The following is a 26675-nucleotide window of genomic DNA, read 5'->3' as shown; positions in this document are numbered from 1 at the left end:
ATGATTTGTGTGCCTCATATAATTTTCAACAAACGTTTGGTTCTGCTCGACTGGCCAGGAAGCCTAGCTATAATTTGATCACCATTGAAAGTCAAGCTATGGTTCCTAAAATATCTACTGTTAAACCAGTTGCGTCCTCGCAGTGTGTGCCCTCGCTTTTCCTTTCGAATGTCATGTCATTGGCACCGAAAATTGACGAAGTAAACAGTGTTGTTATTAATGCAAATGTCGATGTGGTTTGCATAACGGAAACCTGGCTTCAAAGTCATATTCCCGACTCTGTAGTGGCAATAAATGGGTATAACCTGATTAGACGGGACAGAAGAGATGCAAGACGTGGCGGAGTATGCATGTATATAAAATCATCAATCCCTTTTACTGTTCTGGAGGATCCCGAGGACGAAAAATGTTCTTTTGAGGTATTGTGGATTAAAATGCGCCCGACTCGTCTCCCAAGGGGCATCTCAAGTATTATTGCTGGTGTTGTTTATCACCCACCAAAAGCAACAAATTCTATGATGTTGGACTATTTGACTAAGTGTTTAATGGACTTGGAGTCTAAATACTCAAATTGCGGTTTTCTCGTACTCGGTGACCTTAACCATCTGAACGATGCAAGGCTCAAATCAAACTTCAAACTGAAGCAGATTGTGCATTTTTCTACTCGTGGGCAAAACACTCTCGACAAGATTCTTACCAACCTTCAGGATTACTACGACACCCCGGTTGAACGTCCCGCTTTTGGTCTTTCAGATCATAGCTCAGTTGAAGTACAGTCAAAGCAAAGGGTTAAAACATCGCAAACAATACAAACTGTTATTTCAAGGGACTTACGACCAAGTAATCGTGTTGCAATGCAAACGTATTTATATGAAGTCGATGTTACTGCGATGATCAGAGCTATGACCACTTGCGAAGGAAAGGTTTCGATGTTACAAACGATCATCAAAACTGGCCTGATTCTATCTTAGCGATGAAGCCTAAAAATTGTCCACCGAACACAACCACCATGGATAAATTCAACCCTTAAGACCTTGATTCGAAAGCGACAAGTGGCCTTAGGCCGAGTAGACCGAGCGGAGTTTAACCATCTGAGAAATCTTGTTAACCGAGAACGTAAAAGATGCCGTGCGAAGTATTACGAGTGTAAAGTGCAACATCTAAAGGGGTGTTCCCCAGCTAAGTGGTGGGGCGAAATCAAGAAACTTAGTGGAATGGAGGGGTCACGTGATAATGTCCTAAAGTCCGTTCATCACTTAGAAGGTGCTCGTGGTCTATCAGCAGCTGACCTTGCAAACCATATCAACACAGCTTTCTTGGCCCCAAGGGAGGTTTTTGAACCGCTTACCCACAATCTATTTAGGGGAGACGACTTTGTGTCTTCGAGCAGAACTATGAATGATGATTTCTCACCAATATCAGCGTTTTCTATCTTTAGAAAGTTATGCTCTATTAATCCAGTTAAGGCACAAGGACCGGACGGTATCCATCATCATCCATCCATCATGGATATCATGAATGCCTCCCTTCGTGAAGGTCGTTTGCCCTTATCTTGGAAAGAGGCAGATATCGTCCCTGTCCCCAAGCAAAGAGCTATCCAAGACATCAATAAGCACCTTCGCCCTATCTCCCTTACGCCTATCCTTTCCAAGATTGCAGAAGATTACATTGTTCATGAATTTGTGATACCTGCCGTGTTAAAGAAAATCGACAAAAGACAATATGGGACAATACCTAAATCATGCACTACGCACGCACTTGTTAGCATGATCCATAACTGGCACGTCAGCTCCGATGGGAATTCGGCCGTGATTAGGGTGGTTCTATTTGATTTCCGTAAGGCGTTTGATCTTATTGATCACAACATCTTAGTGCGTAAACTCTTAGATTACGATATTCCGAACCACATATTATGCTGGATTGTTGACTTTTTATCGGATAGAAGACAGAGAGTTAAACTGGCCGAGGATTGCTTCTCCGAATGGCGTTACATTCCAGCTGGTGTCCCACAGGGGACCAAGCTTGGGCCATGGTTATTTTTAATAATGATTAATGATCTGAATGCAGGAGAAGCAGAGATGTGGAAATCTATGGATGATACCACAATTTCAGAGGTGATAGCTAAAGGCCAAGAGAGCTGTATTCAGCAAATGGTACACGATCTCGCAATACAAGCAAGGGATGAAGGTTTTCAGTTAAACGAAAGGAAATGTAAAGAACTTAGGATTAGCTTCGCAAAAAACGAACCAGAATTTGATCCTACGTGGGTTAACCGTCAGACCCTTGAGACTGTAAAAAGTATAAAATTATTAGGACGCAATATAATAGTGATTTAAAATGGAATGCCCATGTGTTAGAGCTAGTTAGGAAGGTTTCTACAAGACTATATTTTCTACGACAGTTGAAGAGATCGCATGTCGCCACAAAAGAGCTTCTTCTATTTTACATTACATGCATTCGGTCTACTCTAGAGTACGGCAGCCCAGTTTTCCATCGCGCTCTACCAAGTTATTTAAGCGAAGACCTAGAAAGACTTCAAAAACGTGCTATGAAGATTATTTATCCCGAGCTTTCGTATGCCAAGGCTCTGGAAATATCTGGACTTTTAACGCTGTATGATAGAAGAGAGGCAATCGCAGCAAAGTTGTTCAATGAAATATGTGCAAATCAACCTCACAGTCTTCATAAACTACTTCCAAGCAAATACCAACCTGGCTACTATCTGAGAGAACAAAGAACATTTGTTTGTCCGAGGTGTAAAACTGAAAGATGCAAGAATAGCTTTCTCTTAAGTTACGTTTATCGTAGGTGATAATTAGATATTAATTTGTTTCTTATTTTACATAGGAATTCGACGCATGCTTGTAATTTTGTCATTCTGTAACAGTTTTTAATTAGGAAATTAATTAATTAGTTGTAATTTAGTAAGCTGGAAATTTCGCGTTTGTAAAGCTTATCGCAATTCAGCTTTTGGCTGCAAGTTCTTAAGGTGAATAAACTATCTATCTATCTATCATCTCAAGCGTGAGGTCAAAATGGCTGGATATTGGCCGTGTTTTTTTTTTTTTTTTGCGTTTTTATGGACTGAGACGAGGTCTCGGGAATGTATACGAGAACCGATAGAGAAAGCCAACTGTGTTTACAACACAATAAACCCAAGAGGGTCGTTTATTTTTCTTATGTCTAGCAAGTAAAAAGACGCTGACTGATATCAGCGAGCCCGTAATGCGACAAATATACTAGTCAGCGGTTTTTTAGTGCGACAGCTGTCACTTTAACATCTCAATGTGGAAGTCCGCCATAACAGCAATGTACTGAAGGAGTTAAACGATTGCATTGGAGGCTTATTACATTTAGGACTTTATTACATTTAGAACAGTTATTACATTTAGGAATTCAAGAACGGGCAACTAAAAAAATGCAAATAGTCTCTCGAAATTTCTAGAAGAGATAAATTAAAACATTATTTTGCTTTGCATCGTCAATAAACTATTTGCAGTGACAGGTGACTTGTCGGCTGTGTTATTATTCACAAGTAAGGAACGATTCAGGATCAAATTCACCTTAGCACTCTTCTAAAGACCGTCATTCTTTAGGAAAACGAAAAAAAGCGGCCCTGCGTTTTTTAGTACCATTTAAATGCTGTATTATACAAAACTTTTTTTAGATTTGTATCGAATTACCTATTTAAAATGGTGGCGAATAGTTGTTTTTAGACCCAAAACGAAAACACGATTCAATTATTTTTATTTTTACAGCTAAAATCTCAGAGATAAAGTTAGGCAAAAGCAAATAATCCTCCACGCTTCAGTCTGCTCGAGAACTCCTAACTATTTTGACAATTTTGATCAATTCTAAGGATTGTTGGATATAGATCATAATTATGCAATGAATTTCGTGTAACTTGAAGGCTGGTTTTCCCGATGACTTCTTTTCGATTGGGATCAATTTCCCGAAACTAATTTGCTCTCAAAGGGAAAATGACTGCAAGTTTATTTTTCTTTTTGTTTTTTTCTTCTCATTTCTTCTCATGACAAATCAAGAAGTGATTAGATCAGAAGAGCAATCAGGAATCGTGGAAATCTTACATTTTGTTAGCAAACAATTGTAGTATTCATCTCCTGGGGATGTAAAAACAGTTTTGTTAACTTTGCAGCGAATAAAGTTGTAACTGATTGCAAGAAAAAATGCTAAAAGGAAATATTGGCTTAGGATAGATTTTAAACAAATGCAAAAACGATCCTCGAAGAGAATAACGACATGGATCGAACCCATGCCCTCCCCTCTTCGAGCGAGTATACCTTTTTGTGGATTCCTATGGAAGTTCCTGGGACCACTTCATGACCCAGCAAGGTCTTGAGCCTAAACCTCTTGATCTGCTCCAGCTCAGCCATGCCACTAGGCCTCTTGATGATCTCAAGGCAAGAGCAGTATTTTTTCGTTGTTGTTTTTGTTTTTTGTGCAATGATAAACCTGACTGACAGAAAACTCAGTGGGTTCGAATGATTTCTTTGCTCATGGTCAGTGATTAGCATAATCAATTGTTCCTAAACAGCGTTGCTCTTGTAGTAAGGAATAAGATTCAAGAAAGGGACGAGGGGGTCAAAATGGGTCACAGCTTATTTATGCTTATAAGAAATACGTTTTTTAGCCGATGCTCTATGGTAGGAGAAGTGTACCAGTCTAAGCACACCCAGCCGAATACTTTAACTCACTGACGTAAACCTCAGATGAAAAAATAAAAACATCTATGATATTGTCTACATTCATCCCAGCTTGTTTCGTTAGGGAGTGATGACAAATCTCGAAGTATATTGAAATATTCTGAATAAGAAATAGTCCCACATCACTTTTTTTACCTCTTAATGATGATTAAAGTAAAGAAAAGAAAGCATTAGTTGACAACGAATTGACTTGAAATGGTGTAATCTAAAGCATTTTGATGCATCGCGTATGTACATGATATTTTTATTACAGTTGTCATCAAACTTGGCTTGATAATTTTAACACGAAACTGCCTAGAGCTCGATTTACGTGCGTCATTTGAGGTGACAAAAAAAAACTCATTATGAAGATTAACATGAAATGGGTAGGGGAGGGTAAAAAGGCAATGGAAAAGGCAAGTGTGGAATTTTTTGAAATTAGAGAACAGTAGAGCATAGTGTTCACCATTTCCGAATAAGGTAATGAGAATTGCACAACGTTCATGGTCTACGCGTGTAGACTTAGAATATAACTATTTCTTTCGGACGGGATCCTAATCCATCCTAACTTCCCGCCCAGAATTTACTTGACAGTGTCTGTTACCCAAAGGAATTCCCCAGTGGGGAGAGACAAAGCGAGAACTAAGTACCTTTCCTGGAGACACAAATAGAATTTTTGACGGAAAACTGTTTAAATTTTACACTACCGAGAGAGACTTTTCGGACCATTTTGCTATTTTAAAAACAGGTTGAAGGGAACACCTCTACTTCATGGGGACTGTGACTCCCAGCTAACACTGTATCATTTTTCCTTTACTGGACTTGGAGCAGAGAAGATTTCGTTAAACCTGGTGTACGAGTGTGAATTTTGACCTGCGTTGTCAGCAATATGAATATCGTTGGATATACATTGAAATGTTGGACCATAGCTTATGTCTCTAGAAATGGCTTGGGAATCATGCTTCACCATACTCTTAAATGGCGACGGTCCTTCTTCTTTTGAATTAAATGAACGCCTTGTCTGTCCGACGATATCCTTTGGACGGATCGTTATCTATAACTGAGTTGTGACAATAAGCAATCTTTTTGTAGGTAATTTATGTTTAGCTTACTCATTTTGTTTATAAAAGCCGCCCAAAGTCATAGAGTGAACTAAATGGGCAAATATGCGCAGGAAGCCTGAGGTGGTCGGCATTTCAATTTTTCAAGTAACATAACTTGACACGTAGTCACCCAAAGGCATAAAATGTTGGCTAAACTTTGAAAGCTAATAGCGCCTACTTCGTGCTTACGCATGTGTCTTCTTGAACAAATTAGAGTGGTTTAGCAAGAGGACGTTCTTGAATATGAATATCGTAACCTTCTTCTAATAATTCTAATATCTTGAATATCCTAACCTTGGCTCTTTAGGATAATTATTAGCTTTGAATTTTCGGTTTCATAGACCACTTGAAGGACAACGAAATTATCCTCTTTGAGAGTGTAACAAGCACAAACCGAGGATAGTTTACTACAAGTGAGTTGTTGATATGAATCCACATGGGCGATTAAACTTTGAAATTATTTCATTCCAGTTAAGTCTCGAGTGTGCAGATTCATCTATCAAATTTTGAAACCTTTTAAATATTTTTTTTTCTATGATTTGTATCGCTGTCATTTCGTTTCGTGCTCCTAGATTTTAGCACTACTCGTTTTTCTTCATAATTTTGTAAAGTGTAATTTGGAATTGAAATCGTCGCCGTTTTTCCCTTGTTTACTGAATATTCTTCTCAATCATGACAGTACACCTCTTTTAAGCACCACCTTCTTAGAGTTGCAATGCATTTTGTACGGAGTTATCAGGAGTTATGGCGAAAACATGTAGAGATCAAGCGACCCAACGATGGAGTTGTTTACAACGAGTTCCCGTTTAACCATGAACGATTGAAATGCACTCAAACTAGTCACCAACGAAACGGTTATAGACTGAGGAATCAGACTTCGTTTTCTTTCTGTTTAATTTGATTTTTTAACGAATAAAGTCGTTCAAGACTGAATCAAATTAATAGATTTAGAAAGCCGTGCCGAAATCAACTTGATTGTTATTTTCTTTCGTAGATGACTTTCTTGTCTGAGTTTTCACCGGCGCTGATCAAAACTAAAGACATAAAAAAGTGCAAACCCGAGCTATTCTCAAATTTTTTTTAATCTCTGACTTCAATTCGCAGAACACTTTTTAATCACCATTAAAACGACAATGACAACAAATAACACTGAATAATATAGCAGGTAGCCTTCGTGTTGTCTCATTTCGATAAACTTCATCATGAAGCAAGTTTAATTTATTGATGAATTAATTCACGATAAAATTAACAGCACCCGTTCTTAGAGTTTTCATACATGGTTTAAGAAATGTATCAAAGAAAAGCCCTTACGTTGCTTAAAGCCATGCTCAATTACAAAAGGTAAAATCTTAGATCGCTTGCTGACGATCGTGTTTCCTTTCGGGAATCCAGAATAAATGTAGCGGTAAATTTTAACAAATTCACCGAATAAAACAAAGAAAGGAACCTGGTGGTCGTGGAAATGAGTTCTGAAATCATTCTAAACAGCATCATCTCGTTTATAAGTGCACAATTAACGCAAATCCTAGGCGTTTCGATGACGACGGGAAAGCCAGCGAAATGACGTCCTGAACTTGATGGGGAGAACGGCAACGCTAACACCGGAAGTCGAAATAGAGTCGTGTCTTGATTATCCGCGCGCTTTCCCGTTCTGAATGACGTTCCCGTCCTCTTTGATCAGACTGACTAAGTTTATTATCAACCAGACTGAACTGTACAATGAAAGTGAAGTAATTAGTAAGTTAGTAATTGTGACGTAACAGAAGTGATTGACGGGCGTATAAATGTTCATGACACCCTCCCGGCCCAGCAATAAAGTACACAGTAAAGAAAGGACAGTTACAGTTACGTGGTATTGAATATCAGTCTAGAATTCCCGACATTAAATGTTGAGAGTGTGCTTTGATTCGTTTACTAGCTTCTTATGCTGCAGCTCGTGGTGGTCTTCTTGTTCTTGGTATGTTCTCCTCTTCGTTCTTTTTCTGTTGTGAGTCTTTAAGCTCAACTCCGTCCCTTTACACTTTAATAGGGTAAAGTTTTTTAATCGGCCTGGCGATGTGATTTCTGTTTGCTGTTCTTGAGGTTACAGGGCGTGTAAAACCATCCTTTCCTTCGTGTGGTTGTGTAATGAGTCCTAGTTTCCATTGATTGCGTGGCGTTTCGTCATGTATCAGGGCGATTTTTCCCACAGTGACAGTTTCTCCTGAGAAATGTGCGTTTCTTTGTAATGAGTGTTGTTCTCGGAGACTGGTTAAGTATTCCTTTTGCCACTGTTCCCAGAAATTTTGCATCATCTTTCGATGGTATTTCACTCGTTCTGATAAATCATGGGATGATGCTTGTGGTATGTACTCTGAATCATCTGAATCATTTGCTATATCTGGCAAAGTTAAAAGACATTGTCCACATGGGAAATGAGATGGAGTAATGGGTGACCATTATTAATATCTGTATACGTAAAGGTGAGTGGGCGACTGTTGAGTGTAGCCTCGACCTCAGCTAGTATGGTTTGTAATTCTATAAAAATTCAGAGAATTGTTTCCGATAGCTTTTTTAAGTCTTCGTTTGACTAATTCAATCTATCGTTCATAAGCCACCCCACCGGGGAGCTCGTCCTGTCGTCCTGCTTATGAATCGCCTGAAGGCCCTTAAAAACGAGCTTGCAGTTTGATCTTCTACGATCTCAACATGTATCGCTCGTATTGCTGCACAGGTAAAGAGATAGATGTATACTTTGACAACTTCTTTTTTTGGTGCTACGGATGTATAATGGGCCTGCGTAGTCAACTCCGGTGACTCGAAAGGGTTGGTATCCTGTGACTCTTATTTCTGGTAATGGGGAAAAGGCAACTGAGCGGAATGACAGTCATTCCACTTTTCTACAGGTCACACATCTTTTTAGTTCTTTTTTTACTAGTTGTCGGCCTTTAGGGATCCAAAACGATTGTCGAAGCTGAGTAATAGTGTCGCGTACACCGCCGTGTAAAACTATCAGGTGTGTGTCTCTGACAATGTGTTGCTAAGTAGCTTTCTGCTGGAATCAGAACGAGGTATTTGACGCTATAGGGGAGTTCCATATCAAACTTTGCCTATTGTTATGGTTGGGATTTTTTAATACAATGGGCCTTTTGTTATCCATCCTTAGGGACTTTTCTATTTAGTATCACGAGCTTTTACTAGGCTTGATTCGGATTCATTCGGCAAATTGTCGGCGATGACATTTTTCCCCAGCGGTAGTCTACTTGGGAAAATTTGAACAGACTAACAGGGGGTTAGTCAGTAATTGTCCAGGGTAACGATTGTCATACAGTGTTTGAAACGAGCGGACCGTTAATGTATTTTCTCTTGAAATAACTTCCTCTGACTTCTTCAGAAGCAAGATAAGCCGTTAGTATAAAATAAATTGGAATTCAGCCGCTTGTGACATAATAGTTTGTTTTCAGTTCATGTTTTCACGGCAAGGGGCCGCGAGTAGCTTGGAGTGATTGAAAATGCGCTCTAGAGCTTATAAGCCAGGACAGGACGCAGTTAAGCTGTGTTCGCGCAATATTTGTTTTCCTTAAGGCCCGTTTACGCAGGCAGGCCTTAAGGACTGATCGCAGAAGTCTAAATTGTATTCTGCTGAAAATTTCTCGTGGTCCGTTCATCGATCATGGAGAAAGCAGGGCACGAGGCATGGTAAGTGAGAAGTAAATGCACCCGTATTAAGTACTTCTGCCTGCGACTTATCTGAGTTTGTAAACACGAAAGTATTTCTTAGTCGATCAACACATCATAGTTCACAGTAAGAGCTTGTAAACCCGCCGGTGGTTTAGTGAAATGTCTAAATTTATTCTCGAGCTGACATTTCCTACTTAGCGGATTATACACAATAAAAAAGTATTCAGTCAAGATTTTGAAGGGTCCGTTTAGTGACTGACTACAAAATACACCTCAAATAAGTATAACTTTGAGGGATGAAAATGTTTTAGTATAATAAATGTCATCGGTTTAAGAAGTTATGGAAATTTAACGCCGAAAAATAAAAACTTCCTAAGCGGGAGTTCCTACTGATACCACCATGGTCGAGCCAGAGGATAAGTAATTGCGGTGTAAAATGGCTAAACTTAACCATACCCGGGCTGGCTGATTTTCACATTTATCTCATTTCAGTGAGATATTTCCTGTTCCAGGAAATTCTGGACCCAGTGGTCTGAATCAAGGTAAACTAGTACTCTGAATCCTAAGGAAATGGCATAACTTGATAAAATTGTTTAAAATTTGACAAGGTAATCGATAAGAATGAATAATTTATCTTATTATTTCTGAATTTACAGGAGTAAAGAGAAAAAGGGATTCATCAGGTAACTAACAAAGTACTTTTCAAGGTTGTGTTTGAACAGTTTAAAAATATTATAGAAGAAATTTGAGAATTCCATTAAACATTTTATTTTTGTTAATTATTTCAATTCGAAGAAGCAAGGCAATTATCTTGGGGATGGGGGTTTATTGGTGGCGCCATCACCACAGAAGAAGACCCTCTAAGTGAGGAGGAATATCCAAGTGGCTATCATTCTGCTGACACCACAATTATTTCGGATTCGGAAGACGATTTATTCTTTTTAGATGGTGAGTTGGCAACCACTTTTCATTGTAAATAAATTATAGTTAATAATAAAGTTCAGGATCAAGGCAATTAATCCACAAAATTCTCATATTGTTGATAGGTGACAGGCATTTTTTTTTAATTTACAGAAGTGTTGCCCAGTGGCCAGGACGAGGTGAGAAGAGAGGAAGTGAATGAGGAGGAGGAGGAAGGGATTGAGTACTGGAGTGAAGAGGAGTGGGGAGAAGAATGCGAGCAGTGGGAATTTGTAACGGAAGATGATGAGGAGGACCAAGAGTATGAGGAAGATGAAGAGGATGAGGGAGATTAAGAGGATGATGATGAGGAGGAGGAGGAGGAGGAAGAGGAGGAGGAGGAGGAGGAAGAGGAGGAGGAGGAGGAGGAGGAGGAGGAGGAAGAGGAAGAGGAGCAGGACCAGGAGGAGGACATGGGAGAAGGAGGTGCCAGTGTTGCTACGGATCTGTGCGTGGACTGCGTTTTGCAGTCTCCCTTTGTTTAACCAGGGTGACACGCGCGTGGTTCAAGTCTATGGCAGTGATAGTGTTTGTGTATCCTCTTTTTGACAAAGTGGATCACAAAGGCTGTGATTCTGAGTGTTTTGTTCAAGGTATTGCATCTGGTGATATCGATGACATTCAATAGATTGGAATTTTCCTGTGTGTTTGTGAGGTTGGCGAGTATTGAAGTTGTATCTATTGTTGATTCGGTATCTTGAATTTCGCCAATGGTGTTTGATGGCCATTCTCGTGGTGGTCGTAGAAGCTAGGATGAACCATGGTTCCAGTCTCCTAGTTTGGAGATGAAGACTTTGGCATCTACTCCTCTAGTGATGATATCTGCAGGGTTTGATAAGGTTGGACAGAATCTCCACGCACTGGGTGAAGTGATATCGTTAATGAGTCGTACTCGGTGTCTGATAAATTGCTGTTGTAGAGCCTTAGTACATTTTGTCCCTTCAGGGGTGTTGCATCTCAGATAGGCTACTGCACCGTATGCTAACATACTGCTGTCACAAAACACATGCATTTTATAACTTTCCCACTGATACATACTTTATGGTGGTTACACTTCAAATAGCGCATTAAAGATTTCTTTTTTGCGAAGGACACCCGCGAAGGTCTACCGTATCTTTAAGGAAATGCAGATGAGATAGTTATAAAGATTTTTTAATTCTCACCGTTCAGTCGTCGGATATGAAACCATGAGGGGGCTGAAAAATAAAATCCTGTGGTCTTGCCTTCTTAGTGCGGTTATTTAGTTCACACATTTTGTATTTTCTGTTGTAGTTATAGCTTTGGCCCGTGATCTCTTGTTCACACTTAATATCGCAGAGGTGAGGAGTCGCCAATGACCATTTCTTGATGATGGAAAGCTTGAGAGCCATACCTTGAATGCATACTTCTGTCCTGCATTGATAATTAGCTGTGACAAGCTCCATCAGAAACGTGAAGAAGAGGATTTTTACAAGGCGAAAAGTCCACAGCTCCGCTGTTCATGAATCTACAGTTAACATTCATAGCAACCCAACCGAGTTTAGACGCTGCCGTTCATCCACATTGTTTTGTTAAATAAACAACCTAAGGCGTTTTCCCTCTTTAATCAAATGTTTTGTAAAGTAATGACAGAGGGGAAAGCAGACCCAAGCAGTTAACCTCGACACATTGGTGAATAATCCTCCCTCCCCTTTTCAAAAGTAATTCATCCCTTGAAGGAATTCCTTGTCCGATTGTTTAAATTTCAAAATTTTACATGGGCTCGAAACAGAAGTGACGTTTATAAGTTTTTGAGCCAGTGTCTTATTAAAAGAGATCGTTGACAATCTATATTTTCACCCTCACTGAATGTCAAACCCGTTGCATTTTCTCTCCTCACATCACCTGTTCGCATTCTTTAACACTTAGGGGTCTTAATGGTTGTTCTATGTAAAACAGTTTCACTAACGTCACTTCCATTTGAACAGCAGGTGCCCAATAATTTGTAGCAGGCTAATTGAAACCTCAATCCACTTCATTCTATTTTCTCTTTTAAGGCAACCGATCAAAACAAGAAGCCATCAGCCGTATCAGTTTGTTTTACTTGGTTACGGTCTTCACAGAACTTTTACTCTGAATTTTTATCTGACCTCGATCGAGTGAGTCGATCGAGTAAGACGTCCAGAAAATACTGATGATGACTGGCGTCAAACACGCATAACGCAAATGGTTTGAATGGAACTTGAGAGCAGAATGAAAACTCCAATATAATTCAAGTTTAAGGTCAGGACACGCTAAATCAGAAAAATGCGTTGGAAATTCACACATACAAAATGAAGAAAATTAATATCTACACACCTCTTAGCATGACTGTATTTCTTGAAACGTGCTTGGATTCTTTTCATATTAATTTATAGTATTGAGTTTTAGAAATCAAGGTGCAAATATGGTGCGCTAATCTAGTACATTTCTTTTTTTTTCATTACAGTTGATTCTCTCATGCTCATTAATTAAAAAAAGAGATGTTGTCTATCTGTATGGTGATGTCATTCAAACTGTCATTCAAACTAGCGTGAAATATTTACTGGTTATGCACTTTGGTTGTTTATCAATATGTTTTATGCGCATTTTAAATGAAATAAACAGGAAATGGAGAGCCCGCTAAGTTCTTATTCCTTCCATATAACACGCCAGATACTTTGTGAAAGATAAAATACGCGACAGACAGCAGATGCTGTTAATGACCATATTTTGAGCGCAAAACGTAAATTATAGTGAGGGCTCGCTTCCACATTTCCCAAGTTATGACATGTGAATGGGTAAAAGTACTGCAATTGGAAAAAAAAATAATTATTGTCAATGTTCCCTCTTTGGGCACTATTGCGCAGAGGGATTAATTACCTCACGCCACGCGACACACCTTTGTCTATTCTTTATTGTTTACAGTATTAGGTTTCAGTTTTGTTACAGCTCTCGTAACGTGAACAGTGTTTTGTCAAGTGGCGTTGTTTTTCGTACGTTTATTGATTTCAATGGGTCGAACCAAGCGTTGTCCAGGTTGTAAAATTCCCCAAGCCGAGCACAAGTTCGGGAAATTTGATAAACAGTGTCCCGGGCCGGAGCCAGATGATGAAGAAGAGTTAGCAGATGAAGACGACACCGCCCCCCAAGCACAGGACGCTTCTCTGAACGATTCAACCATTCAAGCTACTTTGAATTCTTTGCTCGGTGCGGTCCAGTCGTTAACTACTGGTTTAGCAGAGGTTCAAGCAGATAATAAGAAGCTACGAGCCTTGGTGGAGAAGACAAAGGCGACGGATGGTCACAACGCGTCCACGCCCCCGCTTTCTGATGGCCATGATGTTGCTCCAGCATCACAACCTGTTTCTGCCGTTACTTTGCCCGAATTACGGGCCATGGCCCGCCTCTCCCGAAAAGCTGATCAACAAGTCGCCCAGCTTGGGTTAGCTGACTCCAGTGCGTCGACTAGTGATTCTGATGGTGACGACAGCGATCTGCAAAGTCCTCTTAGTACGAAGGCCAAGATAGCACGGCGGTAAGTCTCTCAAGTCTGGGAAAGAAGCCAAGATAACAAGCACCGTCTTGTATCCACAGTCATGGCCACATTGTTATCTCAGCATTACTCACGGTCGCCGCGACGTCAAATACGAGGAGCTTAAACTCGAAGAATTCGTTGCCGGTTATGGCCAGATCCTCTTGTCCCCAAATTTATCTGAGGTGAAACTTTCTTCCCGTCTTAAACATCTGGTTTAGCTAATGTATTTTTCCCAGCTTTACGAATGGCAGGCTGTTTTGAGTTTTCACGGCGCAGTTCTGTTAGAGATCGAACGTGGATTGCGCCAATGGGGAGATTCGTTTCTACCTTTAGAAAGCCGTACTTTGTATGGTCATCTCAAGGCAACCAAGCCGTCCGCGAGCGCTTCTTCTTCCGCGGCGTTGTTTTTCCCGCCCACCCACCCATTTCTTGTGAGTGTGTTTAGGTGAGGTGGCAGAGAGGTTTTTCGCTTCCTTGTTTGTCACTGTTCGGTCCTATTTAATTATTCTAGGATCTAGCTGAATAAACTTCTCTCTTGGCCATAAACAGATTGTGTTGTTGTTGTGTTGTTGGCGGGGGGGGGGGGGGGGGTTATAAAATCAAAGAAGAATTGTGAATTCCTAACTGTTATTCCTTTAGTATACTTTGTTTGCACTGTAATTACACATTTCTCCCTGTTCACTAGGTGAGGATTAAAATTGAAAGTTAAAATAATTACACAATGAATTGCCAGAAAAATGAGGATATCGGGGCAGGCTATTGCCTCTACAGTTGCACGAGTCACACAATATCAACAGATTCAATCGAGTTTCGATTGAGTTAAAAAATAACTTTTAATTAAAAATGTTTTTGACCATATTGTTAGGTCTTTGTAAAACATGAAGTCCTTTAGTGGGTGTAAGCTTCTAGAAGAGTGTTTTTGTTTCATAACTCGCGTTGTTTAAGTCGATTTTTCTCGTCAGATTTTTGGGGTCCTTAAAGTTGTTACTGATATAAGTTAACAATTTTATTACGAAAATGTCTCGAAATTGTTAACATGGATTATATCTTGTTCAAGTAGAACCGCACAGTAAATTTAATGCGCAAGACATAACTAGAAAGACCGAATTATGATTAACAAAAACAAATGAAAGGAGAGTGCTACGTTCATTGTTTCAGTAGTTTATCATCACATAAGTGAGCATTGCGCAGCGTTCATGACCACCGCTAAAGCGTTATTTTGGCGTCCATGTCTCGTTTGCTGGTTATAACACATCTAATAACTGTGTTGAGCTTGAAGCAAATATCTTGAGAATAATTGGCATTCTGAGTAATTTAAAACCTTTAAAGAAATTAATGAAAACAGTAAAAATCTCCAAGAAAAGACGAAAACTTCGCCCCTGCTTTCCTAAGAGTGAGTGGTAACGACAGCATAATTGCTTTCCCGAGAAAGTATCTTGTGAAGATTTCTAATTGTTACCCGACTTTGTTCAACGTGTAAATATTAAGATTCCAAAATGATTATGAGACGTGTTGTGGTTTTACGCCTCTAAAATAAATTACAATACCCTGCCAATTATTCCGTAAGATTTGTAAAAGTTGTTCTTCACCCCTGTCAAAATATTTTTGGATTACTTAGTTTCGATTAGACATAAAAATTTAATTAAAAGTTCAAACCTCTGATCTCACTTTAAGGCATGCAGTAATAATAATATCAACAACAAAGCAGAGAATCTTCAATTACAACTTTAATCATAGTGCCTGCTAAACATAATCAAAAGTCTGCGCATGAGTTGAGCCTCAGTAACCTATAACCTCGGAGTTTATCCTGGTTAAGGCAACTACAGCACGTACTTCCTTGTATATTACACGCCTACACCTACGCCTACAGTTGCTGTTACAAAAAAATTAACATTCCTCAGTGGGTAGAGACAATGTAAGTTCAAATACCTGGCTTAGAAACAGAAATAGACCTGCAGTTGTAATTCCAGCTCTAAGGGAGATAAAAAACCTCTACTTCATTGGGAGTAAAATGGTAGGTTCCAGCTAACACTGTAACCTTTTCCTTTACTTCACTTGGAGCCAAGAAAGAGTGACCAAAGTTGGTGTACGAATGAGCATTATGAGCTGCGTTGTTAGCAACACAAATATCGTGGCCACCGCCAAATGTTGGACCATAACTTATCCCCATATAGATCGCTTGGGAACCACGCTTCACCATACTTTTGAACGGCGCCAGTCCTTCTTTGTTTTCAAGCGAATAAATGAAAGCCTTGTCGGTCTTACGATATCCTTCATACGGATCATCATCTACAGGTCAAGACAATGAGAAAAAATTGCAATCCTTTCATAGAAATGTTTTTACTTAGTTTACTTATTCTATAGAAGCTGGAAACATACAGCCGGAGTTGAAGGAAATCATCTAATGACTTATTTGTTGCATATTTTTTGTCATGAAGGTATTGAGACTGAAAAAAGGGAAAGAGGAAAATACTAATATGTATATCTCATGAAAAATTACATTTATTCTTACTGCAATAAGCCCAGTCACGTTTGAAGACAGCCTCGAATGAGCACCACCTTCCAATAAAAGAGCCACTCTTTGTGCAGGAGTTGTAGGTACGGCCTTTATACTTGAAAGGGAATACACAACAGCGACCAGACCGGTCCTTTGTTCTTGCTCCCGGAGGACAATCGGCTAAGGAAACATTTTAGTTCAATGCATCATTAATAGCTTTTTTTTCGGATGATCGGTTTTAAATATTATTCACGAAATCTTCAAGATAGAAAGGGCATAATCTTCTTGCACCAAGTTTTGAAGTTAAGGGTTATGGTACTGATTTTACATTACATATTTGCACATGAACTAGGGAGGGTACTATTACTTTATAACGGTTACGTATGCGTGAGTCGTTTTCGTGATTTCTATCTATAACACTCAGTCTGGTTATAAAAGCTGGTTACAAAACTGTCGGAGAAAGTTGAGGTAACACATCTAAAGATTGATTCAAGTAGCTATAACATGAGTGCAGTCATAAACTGGTAGGTAGTGACGGATTGACAAAACGTCTTAGATATGATCGATATTCTTTTAAAGTCTGGATTCGCGCATGAAGTAGTCTCCATGTATCTGTATGTTTGACATTGGAACTTTTAATCTTGTTATCCGAAAATGAGAGGGCACGTTTGCTAAGTGTTGTTGGCATACATTGATTGACGTAGAGCGGGGAAGAGGAGTGAAGATACTAGATCAGTTGGGAGTCATTTCGACTATCGCCAAGAGATTCTTAACTTTTTTTGTTTGACAGATGTGACATCGATAGGCGGACTACATGCGAGTAAGATCGTCACTATTATGTTTAAAGAGGATACAGTTTCTTACCCCATGGAATATCGGTGTACCCACCAAAAACATTCTGGTCTTTCTGTATAATTGTTAACATATCTTTCTTTCCGTCGCAACGAGTGTGGAAGGCATCGCCAGCCCAGCCATGTGAAGAGGCTCGGTAGCAAAGCAACCAGTGAGAATAATGTCCAACGGCAGGAACCAGGAACTCACGAAGATATGCGAAGTAAGATTCATTTTTCGACAATATGACTGAATTTTTTATGTATCCTGCAACAGTAGAAATGAAAAACACGGATGGTTTATGCTATGTCTCTCTACCTAGAGAAAGAATCAGTGGTTGATCCACACTCTGGCTACTTTGCAACACGACGACACCATTGGAAAAATTATGTTCCAAGCACGAGAAAGCTACATTTTCATCACGTCGGTCTTTTTAGTGAAAACTTGTACATTAAAGTGTTCAAATTTTAGATCTCCTCTTTGCGTTTTATGAGCAGTATTAAAGACTTTTTGCTCCTTGCCTTACAACTGAATCGTTACATTTTCGTTATCGTTATCTTTATGCAATTTGCTGACCGCAAACTCCGTCAATCATAAGAGCAAACCTTACTTCATAATTGTTATATAGTGCTCTATAGAGAATAATACATGGGCGTGGGTAGATATGGAATTTCTCTTCGAATGTTCAACTCGATAGCTCACGAGTGAGCGCAACGAACGAGTGAGAGGTCGGGTTGAACACGGGAAAAGAAATTCCATATCCACAAACAACCATGTATTATTTTGTTTATCAGCTAAACACAATAGCCCTTTACTGGCAATGAATAGTCAACTTTAATAATGAATGAAAATAAAAGGATCGACCATCTCCGAATTAAAATCGTAAAGTGCGTTGGCTCTAAGGCTCAACATGAAAAATGCGTTGGAACACGACAAAAACAAACCATGGGCATAATTTTCAATATACAAAATTCTCGGATACACGGCCAAAATCGGCCTGTGGCAAATCTTCCAGTTGTGGATTTTCGTTCTGAGCCGCGAGAAAAATTCCATCACCAAGGCCACTGAAAACGTAATTTTCGGTTTTTCTTTCCATATTTTGCTTTTCTTCCCTTTTCTAGGAAAGTTTGAACGCCGTTCTTTCATCAACCTGACCGAGTGGCGCCAAATGCGAGTGAAGTGTCAGCATCTGATTGGCGATATAAAACACAAGTAAAAAAAAAAAATACGATATTTTTTCACGAGTGCTGTTACGGCTTTTCTCAGGGCTAGAAACCCTTCTATAACACTGTAGTTTATATGATAAATGCCGGTAACATATTGACAAACCTTCACAATTGTGTCCGTCTCCGATGAACCCAGGTTTACAACTGCATCGAAATGATCCTGGCGTGTTTTTACAAACCCCGCTAGTTAAACTACATGTGTGAGTATTTTGAGCACACTCGTCATTATCTGTAAAAAAACTCAGTAGGTTTATAGCTAGTTGTTTCTTTGCCCGAAGGCATGTAATACCGGGTTTTACAAAGCTAAGGGACCAGAACCGCTATATTGCAATACGAGCTGGCGAAGAAGATATATAAGATTTAGCATAATATGTTTAGTATGTAATCATGAAAGCAGGAATTTGTCACCATGTTTTATTACTTGATTATGACGCACTACCATTTTAACATGGCTAATATATACACTATAATCAGCCTACCTATTTCGCAATTTATTCCACTAAACCCAATTGCACAGCTGCATCTGTATTTGTTGATATCGTCAAAGCAGGTTCCTTTGTTCAGACAAGGACTGTTAGCACAGTCGTCTATATCTACAAAATCAATTTTTCGGCAAATCTCCAGCTGTCTTTGAATCATTTCACTATATGGTTATAAGGATAGGGGTTTTTAAGATTTAAACTATACTTTACTAGGAAAATATCATTCTTGAAATATGTATAAAAATGCTCGTTTCTTCGCATACAATAAGTCACGGTTTTCCATCGGTAAATCTTGTTAGTTAGGCCCATTTGTAAAACTGTTTCTCAGCAAGACCGTTAGTTTTAATTTATTCAAAACTTAACTCCATCATTTCGTAAAATGATTTTTGATTAAAGAGTTTGGTAAATCCCAGTTGACATCTGTAGTGATATCTTTAAATTAAGTCGATATACTTACCACAACTCTCGAATATCTCACAGGAACAATAATTAATGCCTATTTAATTAATTTTAAAGTGAGAATAAAACATTGCTTATCGAACCTGTTTCGCAATGATCCCCAGTGAATCCTTGTAAACATGTACATTTGTATCCTTCACTTTGGGGGATACAGGTTCCTTCATTGTGGCATGGATTTTGGTCACAGCCAGAAATTTCTGATAAAGAAAAAAAATTGAGAATGTGCTTTCAGGCACTTCAGGAAACTTAACAATATGGGATGCTTTTTCTTCATTCGTGCATGAGTCGTTTTTGATGCTTACAACGGTGACAAATACAAGGGTCGGAAAATAATCTCGAGGCCTTTGTCCATATGAAATCATCCCTTAATAACTCCTTCTAAATTAAGGCGTGTCATGTATTACAAAGTGCCTCTCGATCGAACATGGTAAAGCCGAACCAAGCTTGCCAATCAGAAAAAAAGTTTCAACGAGACGAGAAACAAGAGACATTTCAAAGTATTACAGCTAGCCGACCTCAACTGCAGGAAAGTCTCTTTTACTTATGACCTTCAGAGAGTAATCCACGGGAGGAAAATATGCCACATTATGCTTAGCGTTGACGTTGGTACATATCCTCAGTGGTGGGGACCGGCATCGATACACTTCACAAGTTTGTTCGTAATTAAAAGAAGTACTCATCAAAATAATAGAAAATTACCATATCATCCCAACGATTTTTCATTTCAAATAGAAAGGTAGCTTCACCTTTCAAACCCCTATCATTTTATCCTACAATACCTCGTTTTCGCGTTTGGCGACTCAGATCTGTCGCCACTATGAATACGGTGAGGAATCATGAAACAGATGAGTTCCTTACTTGCACAATTTTGACCATTTCCCACATAACCAGCCTTGCATTTACAAATAAATGATCCCTTGGTATTATGGCATTCGGCATTAGCATCGCATCCGTGAGTTTTATTTTTACATTCGTCAACATCTAAATAGAGAGAATTAATACCAAAAGCACAGAGTAATTCAAACTGTAGTAATCACAATTAAAATGAAGCTGTGGGCACGTTATACACTAAAACAATCCCTTAACATCGATTTAGCTAGTTGGTTCCAGAATATGAACTGCTAACAATTTTTGTTGTCGACAAAAAACTGGTACGAACGCGTTTTTACTTCTCACCTTGTTCACAGTGAGCTCCCGCAAATCCAACAGAACATACGCATCGATATCCCTTGCTTGTAAAACCAGACTGACAAATGGCGTTGTTATTGCAGCGAGCACGGCTACAAGCATTCTGAAAAATAATAATTAAAAAAATAAACAATAAAAAGAATAATAAAAAAGTGACGTTTAAATGTATAAAGAAATGAAAAACATAATAAATACAGTAGGTAAGGATTAAGTAAACAAATAAAAAAATTATATAATATCATCATTCTACAAAATATTTTTGGTGGAGGCTGTTGGTTTGGTTTTAATGTTCACAAAGGTAAGTACATTAACAAACATGGAAATGTTACAAAACAAAACAAAAATTCTGAAAATTATTAAAAAGGAACCTGTTGATTTGGTTCCAACGTATGAACACTGTAACAAAGGTAAACAAATTGAAAAAACGTAAAATTCTCCCTTAGAACTTAGGATACATTTAAATCGATCGCTTAAAGACATTGTCTCCGTACTTTTGTTCCATGGTACACATAGTTCGTTGCCTTCACCAGATCTTTATCATGTTCTTTACTTGTTGAGTTGTTAAGTTCACAGTTTTGTATTCCTGCTTCACTTGGTCCAAAATAAAAGTTGACACTGACACAGTTATGGTTCAGGTAGCAACTATATTCACACGTGTCCCTGTCAATCACACTGATGTTTGTTATGGTATGGTTCACAAGACGTTCTCCCACGAAGAACAGAGTGGATGGAAATGCTAAGATACGGCATTGATCTAAAAAAGATGAAACGTTTAAACCAAAACACTAGGACTGATCTGAGGAGGATTGTGGATGTTCTTGATTTTCATGAAACACTTTTTTATATAAACGTTTGAGTACCGGATATATGTTTCCACGCTCTCTCAGATCATGAAAGAAGAAATTCTGTCTGAAATAGGCGATATGATCCGTGTTATTCAATCGAAGACAAAACGTGTTGTTATTGTTATTAATATCATTTTTCTTTTTAATATGAATTGAAGGGTGATACCCCTTCATGGTGTTTTGACAATTCTGTCATGCTGTCAAACAATTTTGCCAATATGATAATTTCACAAATTATGAATACTTAAAAATCCGGCATAAAGTTTAAACGTGGTTATCACCCCTAGTTGGAGTTATTCTGACACTAAAACAAAAGAACATGAATTGAACTTAAGCACAATAGAGTAAGGATTGATGAATAAAAATAATTCAGAATCGAAATGAAATCCAGTCGTGAGGCCAGTATAAGCTAGGGATGATCTATTTTCCGCAAAACTCGGTTAGGAGGCTTATTGCATAGCTCGTTGCATATGCGTGCTATAACTGTGCTATGACTGAATGTAATCTAATTTGAGGAAATACTTGATAAACTGTCAACATAATTTCAGGTAATGTGTTGCGAAGTAAAGTTTGGGTTTTTCACCATAGGACAAGAAAAGGTAAATAAATGAAATTAGAATATCGCCTCCAAATTGATCCAAACTTGCGACGTACTCCCTTGAGTACAGGATTGGGAACAGATTTCTGCACTGAAAACCGGAGGATTTTTTTTTCAGTCTTTAAAAATCCCCCGCTTCAAAACAACCGAGACCTTTAACATTAAAAGATAAACGTAAAGAAGAAAATAAAAAAGTAAAATATACATGGGTAACAATCGGAAGTGAAATGCAAATAAATAGCATAAAATGACAACTCGTGATAAAAGCTAAGAAAAGGCATAGTGACATATCCTCACCATCCAAACAAGATAAAACATTCTTAATCGGCAAGAAAAAAACAAAGAGGAGGAGAACATCCATTTTTGCAAAATCCTGCTTTCTAAACATGTGTGGAAGCTGAGGGGAAATTGTTGCAAATTTGAAGAACTTCAAGTCTTAATTAGCACCAATAAGTTGACTCGCACGTATTCAATTAATAGCTATGACTGGTTTGAAGGTGAACGTCAGACGCATTAGTTTTCAGCCAATAGGACTGTTGTTGATAAGCTGCTATTTAAACATGCCTCATAGGAAGTTGTTTTATTTGCAGTTCCAACAGAGTAGTCATTTGTTTACATTCCGCGGAAATTTATCTTCTATATCTTCCCGCTAATGTGACGTAGTAGGCAGATGCAAGTTGTATCTTGGTAAGATATAGTGCTAAGGTATTAAAACATTCCATTTTCCTAACGGTTATTACAGGATTGGAAAGATATTTTTTCATTTATGTATTATATTATAAACGTTTGGCGACAGGCAGTGTAATATTTGTAATTCCTCGCGTAACTTCTCGAATTTTGCGGCACACAATGCGAAAGAGGAGAAAAAGAGAGGTTCAATGAACCCTCGAACGGGTAAGCTGGCTACATTAAAGGAGCGTCAAGTAAATCATTTCAAAAATTTTGACATACCGGCCTCTCTGAAAAATGAAAACATATTTTGACATACCGGCCTCTCTGAAAAATGAAAACATATGTGCCTTAAACGTTGGTTGAACTCACACACAGCTGTCTTCAGGTGGAATTATTTGAACTGATAATGGCCTTAGCTCGCAATTAAATGTCAATGCCTCAAATTTCAGAAGCCTTTTGTGGCTATCTGCTTAAAATAAAACATTCTGTTGTCGCAAATTTGTAATTAGTTGATTTCTTTCGTATTTAAATCTTATACTTTTCGCACCCATTAATTTACGTTTATTTTTTTTCGTTTTTTTTTCACGTATCATTTATGCATCATTATTTCATCGCTTTAGGCGGGCTAAATTACGCCGCCCCATATAATCATGTTTCATGCCCCTTCCGGCGTTGTATGTTCTTATTTTTGCCTCTATGTAAACCTCTTCACTGCGAATGTTTCGTGTTTCGTACATATCCTCAACATTTAAGAAGTTTCGTCTCATTGTATCTTTATATTTATCTCTCCAGTCTTCTTTGTAAGTAGATTTTTTGTTAAGATCATTTTCCGCTTTTTACGAATTTACTTCTTCACGCGCCCTTTAAAAGAGTAGTAAATCGAGTGCTGAATAGATTAAAATGTGTTAATTGAAACAGGCCCTTGCCTCTTAACACTCAGTATCAGAATATTTCGATTGTCTATTAAATAACCCTATTGTATGTTATTAATCTACGTCTCAGGCAGTGGAATAGAATAATTAAAGATATGTTTATTTGGGAGCGAAAAGATTGTATGGGATGAAGATCACGCAACAACAAGAGACCCTTATTCTCTTAGCAAGGGCTGGTAACTCTACGCTTTATAGGTTCTATTTCTCAAGCCCCCCCCCCCCCCCTTCCGACAAGCTCCTAGATTTGCGCCCACTGAGTTACCAGTCCTCAGGCCTTAAGGGGTAGCAACAATTTCCAAGGGTGAAATTATTTTCAAATGACGATTTAATGACCCGTAAGGCATTTTTCAAAAGTGAACATCAGCGTTTATTTAACAAGTATCTTCAATTAACTGTTCAGAAAGGGAAACACCTTTGTTCATTCAAGACTTCCTCGAGTTCTTCCTCTTCTGCTTCTTCCTCCTCTCCTTCTCCTTCTCCTTCTCCTTCTCCTTCTCCTTCTCCCTCAGATTCGTTAAAGAGGGGAGAAGGATTTTGGAGATCACATAGTTTTCAAGGGGAACAGAGGGGGTATCACTCGTCGGCAACAGAGGAGTGTAAATGGGGAAAATATAAAAAAAATTGACTGCCAATTAACTGCCAATGAGTGGGTGGGGGGGAGCTATAGACAAGTCTGTCAACTAGAATATTTTCCTCCCATTGATCACCCAGGTGCAGAGCTAAAAACAGTTTCAGTTCAGCCATGTACATGCACATATCATACTGAAGTGCTTCTCTTTATATTTAGTTCAAACAGCAAGGAACAGTAGCAATCTTCGTAGCAAGAGGAGATTGGTAAGGTTAGCCAACTCTTATGTCTTTGCTTTTCATTTCTAATTGATTTTTCTCTGCCTATTCTGTCTCCACATCTGTTTTACGGCAGTGTACTTGAAATATATTGACCTACGCTGCACTCACTTTTTCAAGCATGCTTAATGTTGAAGCAAACGGCCCAGAAATTTATTTCTAAACCTATGCTCGGGGAGCCGTATCTGATAAGTTGGACCTGCGGTATGGCATTCCTCGAGGCTTGTGTCTTGGCCCACTTCTCTTTGCAGTTCATGCTAGTGCACCGTTTGATGTCATAGAGAAGCACCTCCCAACTGTTCATTGTTATTCCGATGACTCTCAGTTAAACATCTCCTTTAGTCCCAAGGCGCACTCTGCCCAGGCTGCTGCAGTTGCTTCTATCAAACGACACATTCGAGACATCAGGGAATGGATGCATCAAGAAAAATTGCTCATGAATGATGCCAAAACAGAACTTCTTTTAACTAAACGTTTGAACGTGTCCTTTAGTAGCATGTCGTAATGATGCGGGATATTGATCAAATGAAGCCTTTAAGTGCTACTGTGGTTATTTCTTTATTCACTCCGAGCTTTCGCCGTTCTACGGCATCATCAGGGAGGACCGAACGGGCTACATGACCGAACAAAAGAACACTTGACCACCGACAACTCGTCGGTAAAAAAACATCTCACAACACACCATCGCAACAACAGCCATAACATTGAAGTCAAAGTAATCACGCGTGAAAATGACCCCGTCAATCTGCGATTGTACGAAGCGTATTACATCAGAAAGCACAAGCCGGGACTGAACTCCCGTGAGGAATGCACTGAACTTAACGATCTTCTAATTTAATGATTTATTTTAATGAGCTATTCTAATTAACTGGTTTTAACACATATTTTAGAACATTTTATTACGCCATTAGTTTTCATGCGTCCTATTGGCTAGTTCTACACTATGCTAATTTACAGTGGCACCTCCAACGTTTAAAACCATAGCGCAAATATTTTATCGTCCTCCCTGATGATGCCGTAGAACGGCGAAAGCTCGGAGTGAATAAAGAAAAAACCACAGTAGCACTTAAAGGCTTCATTTGATCAATATCCCACAGAACTTCTTTTGATTGGCACCTGACTACATCTTGCTAAAGTCACATTTGATGCCATAACTATTGGACACTGTCATTGCTCCACAATCTCCCGTTTGGAATCTGGGTGTGTGGTTAGATTCTACCCTATCAATAGGTGATCACATAACGAAAACAATCTCGGCAACATTCTATTATCTGTACAATATCAGGAGGATAAGGAAATATCTTAGCAAAGAATGTACTGAAATTCTGATACATGCCTTTATTTCTAGCCACCTTGACTATTGCAATAGCTGTTATATGGCTTATTGGCGTATCAGATTCAGAAACTGCAAAGAGCCCAGAACGCTGCTGCACGCCTTGTATTCGAAGAAAGTAAATTTCGTCATATTACACCACTGCTGAGAGCCCTACACTGGTTACCAGTAGCATACCGAATAGTTTTTAAATAGATTTTATTGTTTACCTTTAAGGCCATTCATAAACTTGCTCAGACTTAAATTTCCGAACTTGTATCTCTGAAAGACACTGGGGGTGGATACTACCTAATATCAAATGACGGCAAACTTTTTAACATTCCATCATGCAAGTCTCTTTCCACAACTGGTGATCAATCTTTTTACATGGCTGCCCAAAATTGTGGAACGATCTTCTCCTTATTACTAAAATTTATCTTTGGTTAATGCCTTTAAAAAGGCTCTTAAAACTCATTTATTTCAGAAGGCGTTTCCCAGCTAATTAGTTGTTTTTATCGTATTATAAAGAATAATTTGTAAATAGGATTTTAGAATCACTGGTTTTAGAATTTTAGACTTATTATTTACTAACAGATTACTAGGTACCATTTGTAAACAACAACATATAAGCTTTATTTTTGTTATTATTTTAAAAAGAAAATTGTGTCTCGGTGGTTAGCTTGCTGAACTCCTAATCTAGGGTTCAAACCCTGTCTGTGTCCCTCTTTGAAGTTTTCAGACAAGACTTCTAATTTCCACATTGCCTCTCTCCACCCAGGGAAATAAGTGGGTACCAGAAAAATGTCAGAGAAATCGGACAAATTCCAGATGGACTGGAATAAGCATC

The 26675-nt window shown here is 38.7% G+C and overlaps 1 protein-coding gene across 1 annotated transcript; it reads right to left on the bottom strand.

Annotated features, from left to right (window-relative positions):
- Nucleotides 1-15821: 15821 nt before the first annotated feature.
- On the bottom strand, nt 15822-22482 carry LOC131771833 (uncharacterized). The gene is made up of 8 exons (XM_059087692.2): nt 22364-22482; nt 21115-21377; nt 20612-20726; nt 20294-20416; nt 19519-19632; nt 17302-17535; nt 16453-16617; nt 15822-16229 (listed from the first exon to the last, which is right to left on the bottom strand). The coding sequence occupies exons 1-8, from the start codon at nt 22452-22454 to the stop codon at nt 15913-15915; spliced, it is 1422 nt and encodes a 473-aa protein (XP_058943675.2). The 5' UTR covers nt 22455-22482; the 3' UTR covers nt 15822-15912.
- Nucleotides 22483-26675: the final 4193 nt, after the last annotated feature.

This window comes from Pocillopora verrucosa, chromosome 5 (assembly GCF_036669915.1).
Source record: "Pocillopora verrucosa isolate sample1 chromosome 5, ASM3666991v2, whole genome shotgun sequence".
In the NCBI taxonomy this organism is placed as follows: Eukaryota; Metazoa; Cnidaria; class Anthozoa; order Scleractinia; family Pocilloporidae; genus Pocillopora; species Pocillopora verrucosa.
This window is presented reverse-complemented; position numbering and strand designations above follow the sequence as displayed.

What these genes read in the sequence shown, in the direction of transcription:
- LOC131771833 (XM_059087692.2), bottom strand. Translation starts at nt 22,454, where the DNA reads ATGTTTAGAAAGCAGGATTTTGCAAAAATGGATGTTCTCCTCCTCTTT. An exon ending in TGTTTTATCTTGTTTGGATG is followed by an intron (nt 21,378 to 22,363) that starts GTGAGGATATGT and finishes CATCTTTTTTAG; the next exon opens with ATCAATGCCGTATCTTAGCA. An exon ending in TGGGGATCATTGCGAAACAG is followed by an intron (nt 17,536 to 19,518) that starts GTTCGATAAGCA and finishes CTACTGTTGCAG; the next exon opens with GATACATAAAAAATTCAGTC.